The sequence below is a fragment of the Nicotiana tomentosiformis genome, chromosome 9, assembly GCF_000390325.3.
Source record: "Nicotiana tomentosiformis chromosome 9, ASM39032v3, whole genome shotgun sequence".
Classification (NCBI taxonomy): Eukaryota; Viridiplantae; Streptophyta; class Magnoliopsida; order Solanales; family Solanaceae; genus Nicotiana; species Nicotiana tomentosiformis.
In genome coordinates, this window is record NC_090820.1 from 72,714,351 (window position 1) to 72,730,866 (window position 16,516).

At 42.6% G+C, this 16,516-nt stretch overlaps 1 protein-coding gene across 1 annotated transcript; it reads right to left on the bottom strand.

Moving 5' to 3' along the window:
* Positions 1-1,365: 1,365 nt before the first annotated feature.
* LOC138898965 (uncharacterized) lies at positions 1,366-1,929 on the bottom strand. The gene has a single exon (XM_070185075.1). It carries the CDS (start codon positions 1,927-1,929, stop codon positions 1,366-1,368), a length of 564 nt encoding a protein of 187 aa, XP_070041176.1.
* Between the last annotated feature and the right edge of the window lie 14,587 nt (positions 1,930-16,516).

Genomic DNA, 16,516 nt, shown 5'->3' on the forward strand with positions numbered 1-16,516 from the left:
TTGAACAACCCAATGGGAGATCTATATCTTCTACCATATAAAGCCTCGAACGGTGCCATCTGAATGCTAGCATGATAACTGTTGTTGTAGGCAAACTCTATGAGCGGCAAATGATCATCCCAGCTACCTTTGAAGTCAAGAACACAAATGCGCAACATATCCTCAAACGTCTGAATAGTCCGCTCTACCTGCCCGTCAGTCTGCGGGTGCAAGGTTGTACTAAGATTCACCTGAGTTCCCAAACCTTACTGAAACTTCTTCTGAAAATTAGACGTGAATTGTAGCCCTCGATCTGAGATAATATAAACTGGAGTGCCATGCAACCTGACTATTTCCTTGATATACAACTGAGCATATTGTTCTACTGTGTCGGTAGCCAAATGAGCTCAACAATCTTCCTACTACCCTTGATTGTACATGAATGTAAAATAAACAACTCCCACACCCAAGAATTGCTTGGCTTATTACGTATTTTCAGTGGAAATCATGAAAGTGAGGGCTAGGGAGTAGAATCTTACCTATAGGATGAATACATAGTGAATTCTTCTTGTAAATTCTTCAACCTTGAAAAAATATTGATGAATGATAAGCTTATGAACTTCCTATCTCACTCTATGGCACTCCCTCCCTCTAGAAATATAAGTTTAAACTTCTAAAAAGATCCCTAAGGCTATTTATAAGAATGGGGTCGGGTTCAAAAATTCAAAAAAATGAAGCCCTGCCTCACTCTGCGACCGTTATGTGGTTCGCAGACCTATTTTGTGGTCGCATAATGTGCCGCAGAACTTTCCTTCGGGATTGTGTTTAGTCAGTTCTGCGAGGGGTTATGCGGTCCACAAAATGATTATGTGGCCACATAATGGACCGCATAATGGTAAAAAAAATTCCAAGTTTTCTGCCTCAGTCCACGACAGATATGTGGTCCGCATATCAGTTATGCGACCACAGAATGTACCGCAAAAATGCCCTATATTTCCAAAAAAAATTCCTTCATCTCCCCAACGCACTGTTCAACACATAAGCCTACATCGGCACCACGAAACCCAGGGTTTTATGTAAAACTTTACTGGGCCTTACAACCTAGCACCCTGCAATTGATCAAACAAGTCATCTATCCTTGGTAGTGGGTACTTATTCTCGATTGTAACCTTATTGAGTTGCTGATAGTCAATACACATTCTTAGCGACCCATCCTTCTTTCTTACAAATAGAACCGGTGCTCCCCAAGGCGACACACTCGGCCGGATGAAACCCTTCTCTAACAAATCCTTCAATTGTTCCTTTAGCTCCTTCAATTAATTCGGTGCCATTTTGTAGGGCGGAATAGATATATATTGTGTGCCTGTCATAACATCAATCCCAAAATCAATCTCCCTGCGGAAATTCTTTCATAACAGGCACAGACTCAAGTGTAGGTGCCTCAACATCGATGTCCGTAACCCGAACCAGATGGTAGATACACCTCTTGTTCATCATCTTTATGGCCTTAAGGTAGGAAATAAACCTACCCTTCGGCGCAACATCATCCCTTTTCCATTCATTCACTGACTCATTTGGGAAATCAAACCTAACAGTTCTTGTTCGATAGTCAAGCTTGGAAAAACATGAATAAAGCCAATCCATCCCCATTACTACATCAAAATCAACCATCCCCAATTCAATGAGACCAGCCATGGTGTCCCAACCACGCACTGTGACAATAAAATCCCTATAAACCCGCATGGCCATAATAGACTCGCCAATCAGAGTAGCTACAAAGAACGACTCATGAAGCTGTTCCGGTTCTATCGCAAATTCCATAGCAACATAGGGAGAGACATAGGACAAGGTGGGACCGTGATCAATAAGAGAATACACATCATGAGATTGGACAGTCAATATACATGTCATAACATCTGGATAAGCCTCTGAACTCTGGCGACCCTTCATATCATAGAAACGATTCTGCCTCGAGCTGGAGGAGGTGCTGCGGATGTAGTAGCTGTAGAACTAGCCGGCTGTGCTGCACCTCTGCCCATGCTCTGGTGAGATGAATGGCAATCCCTCTGAATATGACCCTTCATACCAAACCGTAGCATATGAGACGAAGCAGGCCCCAAAGTGCATCTTCCCGTACCTAGGGCATGGGGGCCTCCGTTGTTGCTGAAGTATCCCACCAGACCGACCCTGCTGGTAGGGTCCCTTGTTTCCTTAATCGGGCCTAAAATAGCTCCCTTGCTGCTTGTAAGGTCCCATAAAACGTATAACCAAAAACTCGGGGTTTTGGATTGAACAGCACCCTATGGACTTAGAGGAAAATGTTTAACAGATGAACGCGTTTTTGTGGCCCATTATGCGGCTGCATAATCACTCTGCGGACTGCATAATGGCCGCAGAGTGAAGCAGAAAGTTTGGCCAATTTGAGGTTCGTTTTTCGGTCGATTATGCGACCGCATAATCACTATGCGGACTACATAGTGGTATAATAATTCCCCTTGGGTTTCTGCGGAGGGAGTTATGCGGTGCATTATGCGACCGCAGAACAAGTATGCGGATCGCACACTAGTTGCATATCTGGGCCGAAGGTTTAGGCCCCTGAGGACCATTTCTGCGGTCACTTTGCGGGCCGCATAACCATTATGCGGTTGCATATGCGACCGCAGACCTGTGTCGGGGAACCCTTTTTCTTAATTTAAAACCCGACCCCTATTCTGTTAAAACACCCCGTTAGTCTATTTGGAAGCTCATTTATGATATTTCTAGAGTGAGAGAGAGGGTTCTAGAGGGAGGGCCTAATTTTTCATCAAATTGATCTTCAACCATCACTCAAAGCTTTGGAAATATTCAAGTAGAGCACCAAATCCTTCATCCTAAAAGGTAAGGCTTCATCACCCCAGCTCTTAATTTCAAACACAGCCATAATGGGGTACTAGGGTGATACTTCATGGATATGGGGGTGGTTTATCTTGCATGCATGTGTGATAAAGAGTGTGGTGAAAAATTGAGCTAGAACCATGAACGTTTTCCAAATTCTGGGTTCAATTTGTATATTGCTAGGATAGATTGAGGTTGCTAAGGGTTCCGGATAATTGTAAAGTCTAAAGAAGCCTAATTGAGGTATGTATGGCTAACTCTCTTTTTCTTAGAATCGAATTCCTGGTGTCCGAATAATTGGTGTAAGTTCCAACTTGATCATACTAGAATTGTTTGCCTTAGTGTGTTGGATTGAACGATTTATGTTCCCTAATTGTTTTATATGGTTACCATGTCATCATGCTATTTGAGAACGTAATTATGATTTTCAAGCTCCTTCCCTTATGTGATGCTACTTATCGACATGAATTATGATGTTATTTGAGCGAATAAAAAGGGAAAGACATGAGTTGTAAAATATTCCCAAGTGCCAAGAACTACTTAATAAATGAGGCTATTTGTGCCATGTAACAAAAGATGGGAAAGAAATGTGAATTGAGTGAACAATTGAAAGAGGTTATGTCTCAAGTGAGATGGCTTAGTCGATCGGGCCGAGATCGGATGCCATGTTGTACACATGGTGGAATTTGTGTTGGAATTATTGATTTACATGGTGGATATGGATATGTCTCACTTGAGATGACTTAACCGATCGGGCCGAGACCGTACTCTGTGTAAAAACATAGTGGCATTGTGAGTTGTGGCTTTCGCACTAAAGATTATTAATCTAAAAAGATGGAAAGATTGAATTCGAAACTATGTGATCCTTACTTGGTGCTTCTTTGTATTCCTACGAAGTACTTATTGATTATTATGACTGCCTTCTCTTTGTTTCACTGTTCATTCTACTAAGATTGGTGTTTGCCTTACATTCTAGTACTATTCGACAGTACTAACGTCCCCTTTGCTGGGGGCGCTACATCTTTGAATGTAGGTGGTTCCATCGCAGATAGTGCCGATCGTAGATAGTGGTGCTCTCTTTCTCTCCTCACAACAGTCCTTCTTTTGTATAAGTTTTCATATTTTGAGGTATAGCCGGGGCTTTGTTGCCAGCATTGTCATGTTGCTCTTTTGTACCCTTACAGGCTCCGTAAACGTTTATGTGGGTCATGTATGTATGTTGGGGTGGTCGTTGGATCGAGTTGTATTTTGGAAACTCAACTATGGCATAATGTATATAAGGAAAAATGAACTAGCAACGTTTATATATTTAATAGGCTTGCTCGACCGGGTTCACTCGGTTGAGCGCCGGTCGCACTCCCTAAAGTTGGGGCATGACAAACTTGGTATTAGAGCCTAAGGTTTTAAAGTGTCCTAGGATGTCTCGGAGCCATGTCTAGTAGAGCCCTTCTTATCGATGTGTTGTCGACCACATCTATAATTAGGGGGCAACTTGGACATTTAAGAATGAAATCCTTTGTTGTTATTCTATATCGTGCGATAGAGCGAAATGTGAGGTTGTTTTCCCCTGACTTATGCATTGTTCTAACTTTCAGTAAATGGCACCTAAGAAGAGAGCGATAATTGGCCAAGAATCCAATACCACCCCAAGAGTGGTTGTTGATCCCTTACTTGATAATGAGGGTGAGGATAATCCCCCTACTATCACACTGCCTGATTCGTCTATTCTAGAACAGACTACCCCACTTCCTTCACCCGCGGAGGGTGCCACAATCCTTCCCGTCGATATACCTGTTCCACCTCCAGCCTCAGCTCCAGGTCCCAGTATTTCTGATGGGGATCTTAGGGGAGCTATTCAGATGCTGACTAAGTTAGTAGCTTCTCAGGCCCAGAGGTCAAATGTTTCACCCACCTTATTTAGCTCGCAAGGGGATTCTTCTGGTTCCAGGATAAATGGGTCCCTTCAGTTAGACCCTCCAGTATTCACAGGTACTGATCCCAGGGCAGACCCTCGGGATTTCATTGATGAGATGCATAAAACCCTCCGAGTTATGCGTGCTACTGAGACGGAGGGAGTAGAGTTGGCCCCCTATCATTTGAAAGGGGTGGCATATTCCTAGCTTGAAATTTGGGAGGATTCCCGTGATGAGGGGAGCCCTCTGGTGAGATGTAGTGAGTTCGCGGATGCCTTCATAGACCATTTCTTGCCTGCCGAGACTAAGGCAACCCGTGCTGTGGAGTTTGAGACCCTTAAACAGGGTAGTAAGAGTGTGTGGGAATATGACATGGAGTTCGTGCGCCTATCAAATTATGCTGTTTATATGATGCCGACAATGGAGGCTAGGATTCGTCAATTTGTGCAGGGCCTTAGCCCTTTGGTTATTAATGAGTCTGCCACAGCTGCTCTAAATTCTGACATAAACTATGGAAAAATGGTGGCATTTGTCCAAGCTATAGAGGCTCGAAAATTAAATCACATGATGGAACGAGAAGGTAGTAGTAGGGCCCGATCAGCAGACAACCTTGGGGATTCGTTCGGAGGTGGGAGATCATCTTTTCAGGGAGGATCATCAAGGCCGTCCCAGTCTTATACTCAGTCTTCAGCTAGTGCCCCGCCATCAGGGCACGGTCAGTAGTAGGGGAGTCAATTTAGGCCCGATCAGGGCAGCAGGGGGTCCCACCATCAGGGCCGATCATGAGGGATGTTCTAGTAGCAACAGAGGGCCCCATGCCCTAAGTGTGGGAGGATACATTCAGGAGTCTGCTACCTGGACATGCCAGTATGTTATGGATGCGGAATGAGAGGCCATATTTAGTGGGAGTGTCGTGCATCCCGTCAGGGTGCAGGCAGGGGCATAACTCAATCATCCAGTCCTATAGCTGCTACATCTTCAGCACACCCTCCAGCTCGAGGCTATTTAGCACCCGCAGGGCATGGTACAACTAGTGGTGGTTCACATAGTTCGGGAGGACCCAGTCGATTCTATGCTATGAGTGGTCTACAGAGTTCGGAGGCTTCCCCAGATGTCGTCACAGGTATATTGACTGTTCAATATCATGATGAGTATGCCCTTATTGATCCTAGATCTTCTTTGTCCTATGTTATTCCTTATGTTGCTACGAGCTTCGGGATAAAACAGAACAGCTTCATGAGCCGTTCTCTGTATCTACCCCAGTTGGCAAGTCTATTACGGCCGTGCGTTTTTATAGAGATTGTGTTGTCATGGTGCGTGGTTGGGATACCATGGCTGATCTCAGTGAGCTGGGGATGATTGATTTTTATGTAACAATGGGAATGGATTGTCTCCTTGGGGCGCATCGATTCATCCGACCGAGTGTGTCTCCTTGGGGCGCACCGATTCTCTTTGTCAGAAAGAAAGATAGATCGCTGCGAATGTGTATTGACTATCAACAGCTCAACAAGGTCACAATGAAAAATAAATACCCACTGCCAAGGATAGATGATTTGTTTGATCCATTGCAATGTGCTAAGTTCTTCTCCAAAATTAATTTGCGATCCGGGTACCATCCATTGAAGGTAAGGGAGCAGGATATTCCGAAAACAGCTTTCAGAGCCTGGTATGGGCACTTTGAATTTTTGGTAATGTCTTTCGGGCTAACAAATGCTCCTGCAGCTTTCATGGATCTTTTGAATCTGGTCTTCAAACCGTTTCTTGACTCCTTCGTGATAGTATTCATTGACGACATCCTTGTATATTCACGAAGTCGAGACGATCACGCCGACAACCTCAGGACAGTTCTGCAGACTCTTCATCACCACCACTTGTATGCAAAGTTCTAGAAATATGAATTTTGGCTTGAATCTGTTACACTCCTGGGTCATGTCGTCTCCGGAGAAGGAATTAAGGTTGATCCTCAAAAGATTACGGCGGTGAAGGATTGGCCTAGATCTACTACTCCAACAGAGATTTGCAGTTTCTTAGGTTTGGCTGGGTATTATAGGAGGTTCGTGGAGGGGTTCTCCATACTTGCCTCACCATTGACTAAATTGACACAGAAAGCGGTTAAGTTCCAATGGTCCGATGCTTGTGAAAGGAGCTTTCAGGAGTTGAAATCAAGATTGACTTCGGTGCCGGTATTGACCCTGCCAGAGGGTACCGAGGGGTTTGTGGTGTATTGCGATGCTTCGAGGATCGGTCTTGGGTGTGTATTAATGCAACATGGTAAGGTTATAGCATATGCTTCAAGGCAACTTACGAATCATCAAAAGAATTATCCAACTCATGACTTAGAACTTGCGGCGGTTGTTTTTGCATTAAAAATTTGGCGTCATCATTTGTATGGATTTCATGTAGATGTATTCATGGACCACAAGAGTCTTCAATACATTTTCAAGCAGAAGGAATTAAACTTAAGGCAGAGAAGGTGGCTTGAATTTCTCAAAGATTATGACATTGACATTTTGTATCATCCGGGGAAAGCTAATGTGGTTGTGGATTCTCTTAGTCAGAAATCTATGGGTAGTTTGGCTCACTTGGAGGCATGTCAAAGCCCCTTGGCCCGGGAGGTTCACCAGTTGGCCGGTTTGGGAGTGTTCTTGTGGACTCTAATGAAGGGGGAGTGATTGTGCGAAATAGGGTGGAATCATCGCTTGTGGCGAAAGTCAAGGAGAAACAATATAATGATCCAGTGTTGGTGCAGCTGAAGGAAGGGATACATAAACATAAGACTACGGCTTTTTCTCTTGGCATGAATGACGGTACATTATGGTACCAAGGATGACTATGTGTTCCAAACGTAGATGGTCTTCGGGAAAGAATCATGGCAGAAGCTCATACTTCTAGATATTCCGTGCACCCAAGCTCTATAAAAATGTATCATGATCTCAAGGAAGTTTACTGGCTGAATGACATGAAGAGGGGTGTGGAGGACTTTATGGCAAAATATTCAAACTATTAACAAGTGAAGGCCGAGCATCAAAGGCCCGGTGGGTTAGCTCAGAGTATAGAAATTCCAATGTAGAAATGGGAAATGATCAATATGGATTTTGTGGTAGGGTTACCATGCACTCCGCATAAGTTTAACTCAATTTGGGTGATCGTGGATCGACTCACGAAATCAGCTCACTTTTTGCCGGTTAAATCCACCGACACTGCGGAACAGTATGCTCAATTGTATATCAAGGAGATAGTTAGGCTTCATGGCACTCCAGTTTCCATCATTTCCGATCGAGGGGCCCAACTCACATCTAATTTCTGGAAGATATTTCAGCAAAGTTTGGGTACGCAGGTAAATCTTAGCACGGCTTTCCATCCACAGACTAACGGGCAGGCAGAGCAAACAATTCAGACGCTTGAGGACATGTTGCATGTGTGTGTGATTGACTTTAAGGGTAGCTGGGATGATCATTTGCCGCTCATAGAATTTGCTTGTAACAACAGCTTCCATGCCAGTATTCAGATGGCGCTGTTTGAGGCCTTGTATGGTAGAAGATGTAGGTCACTGATTAGGTGGTTCGAGGTTGGAGAAGCTGAACTAATAGGACCAGTCCTTGTGCATCAGGCTATGGAAAAGGTTAAGATTATAAAAGAGCAGTTGAGAACTGCTGAGAGTCGTCAAAAATCCTATTCGGATGTTCATCGCAGAGACGTAGAGTTCAAGGAAGATGATTGGGTGTTCTTGAGGTATCTCCCATGAAGGGGATCGCGCGGTTTAGAAATAAAGGGAAATTAAGACTGAGGTATGTCGGGCATTATAGACTAATTCAAAGGATAAGTCAGGTGGCGTACAAGCTTGATCTACCACCTGAGATGTCATTAGTGCACTCGGTATTCCATGTGTCCATGTTGAATAAGGTAGTTGGAGATCCGTCTGCTATTGTGCTGGTTGAGACCATCGAGGTTAGTGAAGAACTGTCATATGAAGAGTTTCTGGTTGCTATCCTTGACAAAGAGGTCCGAAAGTTAAGGAACAAACAAATTGCATCCGTAAAGGTGTTATGGCGAAACCAGCAAGTTGAATAAGCAACTTGGGAAGCCGAGAATGAAATGAAAGAGAAGTACCCTCATTTATTTGAATAGCCATGAAATAGCTCTATAAAGTTCCCCCCACCCCACCCAAAGTTTGTATCACTTGTTCGGCTAATATAAAGACACTCCTTTCTAGCTATATGTCCCCCATGAGACTTCGGTTGGTGTTATTTTGCATTCTGTTGTGTCATTTAATTCTATATATGTTGCTAAGGTGTCCTTCGGGGGCTCTCTAACAGGTGGATAGGCCTAAATACAAAGGAAACTCTGGCAAAATTTTTAGGAAGTTAGGAAGTTAGGCAATTTTGGGGCTGATGGTATGTGGCATAAGTGAAACTGTGTTAAGTGAACCTTGATCCTCATTCGAGGATGAATGATCTTAAGTGGGGGAGGATGTAAGGACCCGAAAAAACTTTAACCAAAAACTCGGGATTTCGTGGTGCCAAGATAGATTCCTACGTTACTATAGTACCATACGGACTTAGAAGAAACTATTTAGGAGATGAACGCGTTTCTGCAGCCCATTATACGGCCGCATAATCACTTTGCGGACCGCATAATGGCCAAAGAGTGAAGTAGAAAGTTTGGCCAATCTGAGGTTAGTTTTGCGGTAGATTATACGACCGCATAATCACTATACGGACGGCATATTGGTCGCATAATTCATCTTGGGTTTCTGCGGAGGGAGTTCTGTGGTGCATTATGCGACCATAGAATAAGTATGTGGACCGCATACTAGTCGCATATCTGGGCCAAAATTTTAGGCCCCTGAGGACCATTTATGCGGTCACTTTGGTTATGCGGTCACATATGCGACGGGAGACCTGTTTCGGGGCACCCTTTTTCTTAATTTAAAACCTGACCCCCATTCCGTTAAAACACCCCTTTAGTCTATTTTGAAGCTCATTTATGATATTTCTAGAGTGAGAGAGAGGGTTCTAGAGGGAGGGCCTAATTTTTCATCAAATTGATCTCAACCATCACTCAAAGTTTTGGAAATATTCAAGTAGAGCACCAAATTCTTCATCCTAAAAAGTAAGGCTTCATCACCCCAACTCTTAATTTCAAACACAACTGTAATGGGGTACTAGGGTGATACTTCAGGGGTATGGGGGTGGTTTATCTTGCATGCATGTGTGATAAAGAGTGTGGGGAAAAAGTGAGCTAGAACCATGAACGTTTTCCTAATTCTGGGTTCAATTTGTATATAGCTAAGATAGATTGAGGTTGCTAAGGGATCCGGATAATTGTAGAGTCTAAAGAAGCGTAATTGAGGTATGTATGGCTAACTCTCTTCTTCTTAGAATCGAACTCCTGGTATCCGAATAATTGATGTAAGTTCAAACTTGATCATGCTAGAATTGTCTGCCTTAGTATGTTGGATTGAACGATTTATGTTCCCTGATTGTTTTAGATTGTTGCCATGTCATCATGGCTTGAATGTGTTATGTTCTTGGGTCATGTTGTCTCTAGAGAAAGAATTGAGGTTGACCCCCAGAAAAGATTAGCCGTGAAGAATTGGCTTAGACCTACTACCCCAACAGAGATTCGTAGTTTCTTGAGCTTAGCTTGATATTACAGGAAGTTTGTGGAGGGGTTCTATACTCTTGCTTCTCTTTTGACTAAATTGACGCATAAGGTGGTTAAATTCTAATGGTCAGATGAGTTTGAAAGGAGCTTCCAAGAGTTGAAGTCAAGATTAACTGCGGCACCGGTGTTGACTCTACCAGAGGGTACAGATGGATTTGTGGTATATTGCAATGCTTCAAGGATCAGACTTGGGTGTGTATTAATGCAACATGGCAGCGTGATAGCGTATGGTTCTAGCCAACTCAAGAATCATGAAAATAACTATCCAACACACAACTTAGAGCTTGCGGCAGTCATATTTGCATTGAAGATTTGGCGTCATTATTTGTATGGGGTCCATGTGGATATATTCACGGACTATAAGAGCCTTCAATATATTTTCAAACAGAAGGAATTGAATCTGAGGCAGAGAAGATGGTTTGAATTACTCAATGATTATGACATCGACATCCTATATCATCCGGGGAAGGCTAATGTTGTAGCGGATGCTCTTAGCCGGAAATCTATGGGCAGTTTGGATCACTTGGAGGCATATCAAAGGCTGTTGGCCAAGGAGGTTCATCGGTTGGCTAGTATGGGAGTTCGTCTTGTGGACTCTAGTGAGGGAGGGGTGATTGTGCAAAATAGGGCTGAATCGTCGCTTGTGGTGGAAGTCAAGGAGAAGCAATTCAACGATCAATTTTTGGTACAATTGAAGGAGGGGATTCAAAAACATAAAACCATGGCCTTTTCATTGGTCATGGATTATGGTAGACTAAAGTACTAAGGGAGACTATGTGTTCCAAATGTGGATGATATCCGGGAAAGAATCATGACTAAGGCTCACACTGCTATGTATTCCGTGCACCCGGGCTCTACAAAGATGTATCATGATCTTAGGGAAGTCTGTTGGTGTAACAATATGAAGAGGAATGTAGCGGACTATGTGGCGAGATGTCCAAATTGTCAGCAAGTGAAGACCTAACACCAAAGGCCCGGTGGGTTGGCACAGAACATAGAAATTCCAATGTGGAAGTGGGAAATTATTAACGTGGACTGTGTGGTAGGACTACCTCGCACTCCTCGCAAATTCGACTCGATTTGGGTGATTGTGGATTGACTCGCGAAATCAGCACACTTCTTGTCGGTTAAGGCTACCGACACAGCAGAACAACATGCTCAGTTGTATATCAAGGAAATAGTCAAGTTATATGGCACTCCAGTCTCTACTATCTCAAAACGAGGGGCACAGTTCACGACTAATTTTTGGAAGAAATTTCAGCAAGGTTTAGGTACCCAGGTGAATCTTAGTACAACCTTTCACCCGCACACTGACGGGCAGGCAGAGCAGACTATTCAGATGCTTGAGGATATGTTGTGTTCTTGAATTAAAAGGTAGATGGGATGATCATTTGACGCTCATAGAGTTTGCTCATAACAACAGTTATCATGCCAGCATTCAGATGGCGCGAGGCTTTATATGGTAGGAAATGTAGGTCTCCAATTGGGTGGTTTGAAATTGGGGAAGCAAAGTTGATAGGGACATACCTCGTACATCAGGCTATGGAAAAGGTTAAGATCATTAAGGAGCGGTTAAACACTGCTCAGAGTTGTCAGAAGTCCTATTCGGATATGCGTCGTAGGGATTTGGAGTTCAAAGAAGATGATTGGGTGTTTTTGAAGGTTTCCCCTATGAAGGGTGTAATGCGGTTTGGTAAGAAAGGGAAATTGAATATGAGGTATGTTGGATCGTACAAAATTATTTAGAGGATCTATCATGTGGCTTACATGCTAGAACTACCTCTAGAGAGGTTTTTAGTGCACCTGGTGTTCCACGTATCCATGTTGAATAAGGTGGTTGGGGATCCGTCTCTTATTGTTCTGGTTGATGAAGAAATGACTTATGAAGAAATTTTAGTTTCCATTCTTGATAGGCAAGTACGAAAGTTGAGGAACAAAGAGATTGTCTCCGTGAAAGTACCGTGGCGGAACCAGCAGGTTGAAGAGGCCATCTGGGAGGTCAAGGAAGAAATGAAGAAGAAGTACCCTAATTTATTTGAATAGCTATGCAATTGTATCCATGATATTAAGAGCTAACTTTCAGAAAATCATGATTTCCCCTGTGCAACTTATATTAAATGCAATGTTTATGGCATTGTTGTCGGTCTTGTTTCCGTATTATTTTGCATTGTTGTGTTGTGGTTGTGATGTTAGGATTGGTTTTTGGGATGTTGTGACTAGTGGATAGGCTTAGTTACAGTGGAGACTTTGGCAAAAGTTTTTGAAAATTTAGGGAGTTAGGTAAGTTTTGAAACTGCTGGTGTTTATGATGAATTTTGACCCTCATTTGAGGACGAATGATTTTAAGTGGGAGAGGATGCAAGGCCCCATAAATATAACCAAAACCTAGGGTTTCACAGTGTCGAAGTAGGCTTAGGTATTGACTATGCGGCCGAAGAATCACTCTGCGGACCACAAAATGGCCGTATAATGAAGCAGAAATATTGGGCAAGTTTGGGTGATATTTTGCGGTCAATTATGCGACTGCAAAACTGTTTTGCGGGCCGCACATCGAACGCAGAACCAACATGACATTTTCCCGGAGAGAATTTCTGCGGCGCATTATGCAACCGCAGAACAGGTCTGCGGACCGCATAATGGCCGCAGAGTGGGGAAGAATAGCCTAGTTCCAGAGGGCAGTTTCGCAGACCGCAGATCTGTGACGGGGCTCCTTTTTCTAATTTTTTATACCCGACCCTATTTCGATATATTAGAGAAATGGACCACTTCTGAAGCAAAAACATATTCATTAATTTGCATATCATATATCAGTCTCTGCAATCCTTTATTGTCACATCATCATATCATTGTTTGGGCTGATTGACATGAGATTTGTGAGCCCGAGAGGCTGGAGAGAGTGATGACCGAGTTGGGGCCTGAGAGCCGTATTGTGAGAGATATTGTGGATCAGGCTGCTCATTACAGCATGCCATATTGACTTTATATATATTATTATTATAAGGATCGGGTTGCACGCCGCAGCAGGCCTTATAGGCTTTAGTATTATTGATGGGATCGGGTTGCACGCCGTAGCTGGTTTTATTAATTTATGATGGGATCGGGGTGCACGCCGCAGCAGGCCATATTGGATATATATATATTATTATTATATGGATAGGGATACACGCCGCAACAGGCCTTATCGGCTTTATTATTATTATATGGATCGGGCTGCACGCCGCAGCATGCCTTATAGGCTTTATTATTATTGATGGGATCGGGTTGCACATCGTAGTAGGTTTTATTAATTCATGATAGGATCGAGCTGCACACTGCAGTAGGCCATGTTGGCTTATATTAGCGCTTGGGCAGGATCCGCCCCTTCGGAGTCTGACATACCAGCAGTGAGCACATGTACTATACAATGTTTAGTGACTAAGTGTGCTGAGTGATTGAGCGTGATGAGTGGGAGTGCAAGACAGTGAGATTGAGTACTCTGAGAGTGTAAGTACATGAGTTCATCACTGTGATGCATTATATTTGACATGCACACTTGACATAAAGGAATAAAATGCATTTTCTCATGCTACATGGTTTTGTGACATTCATGATTTCACATGCACATTGACATATAGTCATAGAGATGTACGTTCCTCATGCTATCCGAGAATGAAATATCTTATCTATTGTTGATGTTTTTGGGAAAAATCATAATTTTCTGATTTACTCATATTTTGGTGACTTCGGTGAAAGATTTGGGTTTTACTATTATACCTGAAAAACATGCTTATTTTCCGTAACTGTGAACGAGCTGAGCATCATATCTTTGAGTTATTGCTTGTACTGCTTTTTTCATATTATTAAGTGTTGTTCTTGGTTATTGGTGTTGAACTCTGACCATTGTCCAAGCTTGTCACTGCTTTCAACCTAAGGTTAGGTTTGTTACTTATTGAGTACATGGGATTGGTTGTACTCATACTACACTTCTGCACCTTGCGTGCAGATATTTGAACTGATGTTGCTGTGTATGGCGGGAGTTGGCATTGAACATATACGTGCGTTCTATTTATAGCTGCCTCTTGTTCTTGGTAGCTTTAGATTTATAAATCTGTTTATGTACGTTTCAAATAGTTGATATATTTATTTCATATCAACTTTATAAACTTTAAGTCTTAGAAGCTCGTGATTTGTACTACCAGTCCTTAGGGAGTTGTATAAAATCTAGGTATTTCATTTTTTACTGTTATCAATATCATTATATTGTCGTTTATTGTTAATTGGCTTACCAAGGGGGTTGAGTTAGGTGCCATCACGACTAGTTGGATTTTCTATCGTGACACTTACATGTATGGCACCTCGTGCCCACAATGATAATCACCTTCGCACGGAAAAGTCCTCGTACTACCATGTACATTGTATCCGTGTCAAATATCAAACAAAATATTCGAGAGATTCATTTAAATACAATAAGGCATAATAGCAAATCTTGAATATGGTAAGGCATCAAATGAGATAATGAGTTTATTTTAGAAATCAAGTAAAGTAAACTAAAGTATAATTTATACAAAATAGAGTATCATATGAGTTTAGTTAATAATAAATAAGGTAAAGGAAAATAACATTTTTAAACAAAGTATAACATTAGTGTGACGACCCAGCTGGTCGTCTTGTGTATTGTAGCCTCGTTCCCCTATTTATTGCTTATTCTATGTTCACTTGTTGTTACGTGACTTGCCGGGGTGGTTGGTTTGGTTCCGGGGATGTTTCGGAGTGAATTGGGACACTTAGTCCCAAAGTTGGAAGATTAAGTTAAAAGAGCTGACCGGATGTTGGCTTTTGTATAAACGAATCAGGAATGGTGTTTTGATGTCTATGATGGATTTGTGTAGTGATTTTGGACTTAGGCGTATGGCCGAAATTGGATTTGGAGGTCCGTAGATCGTTTTGGCTTGAATTGGCGAAAGTTGAAAAGTTGAAGGTTTGGAAAGTTGGGAAGTTTGACCGAGAGTTGACTTTGTTGATACCGAGCTCATATTTTGGTTTCGGGAGTTGGAGTATGTCTGTTGTGTCATTTATGACCCGTGTGAAAAAATTGAGGTCATTTAGAGTTGGTATGGTAAGATTCGGCATTAGTTTTAAAAGTTGGAAATTCATTAGTTCATTAGTCTTGAATTGGGGTGCGATTTGTGATTTTGATGTTGTTTGATGTGATTTTATGCTACGACTAAGTTCATATCTTGTTTTAGGACCTGTTGTAATGTTTGGACGGGGTTCCGGGGGACTCGGGTATGTTTCAGATCTTGTTCGGACTCATTTTGGACTTTGTTGGATTGCTGATATCTGTGCTACTGGTTTCCTCTTTCGCGATCGCGGGGATAGGGTCGCGATTGCGAAGAGGAAAGTCTTGCAGGTGGAAATTTACTCAACATGTTCGCGAGCTTGAGGATACTATCGCGGAGCTTTGGTTGTTTGTGCATCGTGAACACGGGATATGGGATGCGTTCACGAAGAAGGAAGGTGAGGTCTGGAAGTTGCAGAACATCGCATTCGCAACTCATAGTTTGCGATTGCGTGTCTTTATCCGTGATCACATAGGTCTAGGTTGCAGAACATCGTATTTGCGACTGGTAGTTCACGTTCGCGTAGGCCATGTTGGAGGGCATTGAATTTTGTATGCGATCGCGAGGGACGTTTTGTGATCGCGAAGACAAACATCTGGGCAGATTATTAAAATCCTAAATCGTGGGTTAGAGTATTATTTCAAATTTTAAGTTGTAGAGCTCGGTTTTGGGCCATTTAAAAGGGGATTTTCATGTCTTGGATCGGGGTAAGTGTTTGTGACTCTGATTTGTTGTTATATCATGATTCCATCTTTGTTTTAGCATTTTAATAGTGGATTAAAGTAAAGAAATGAGGGATTTGGGGAAACTTTGCAAAAATTAGAAATGGAGGTTTGAAAGACGATATGAGGTCGGAATTGGATGATTTTGGCATGGTTGGACTCGTAATTGAATGGGTGTCAAGAATTTGTGAAATTTTGTCGGGTTCCGAGGTGCGGGCATGTGGTTGACATTTTGATTTGAGTGAAGGACCATAGCTTTAGT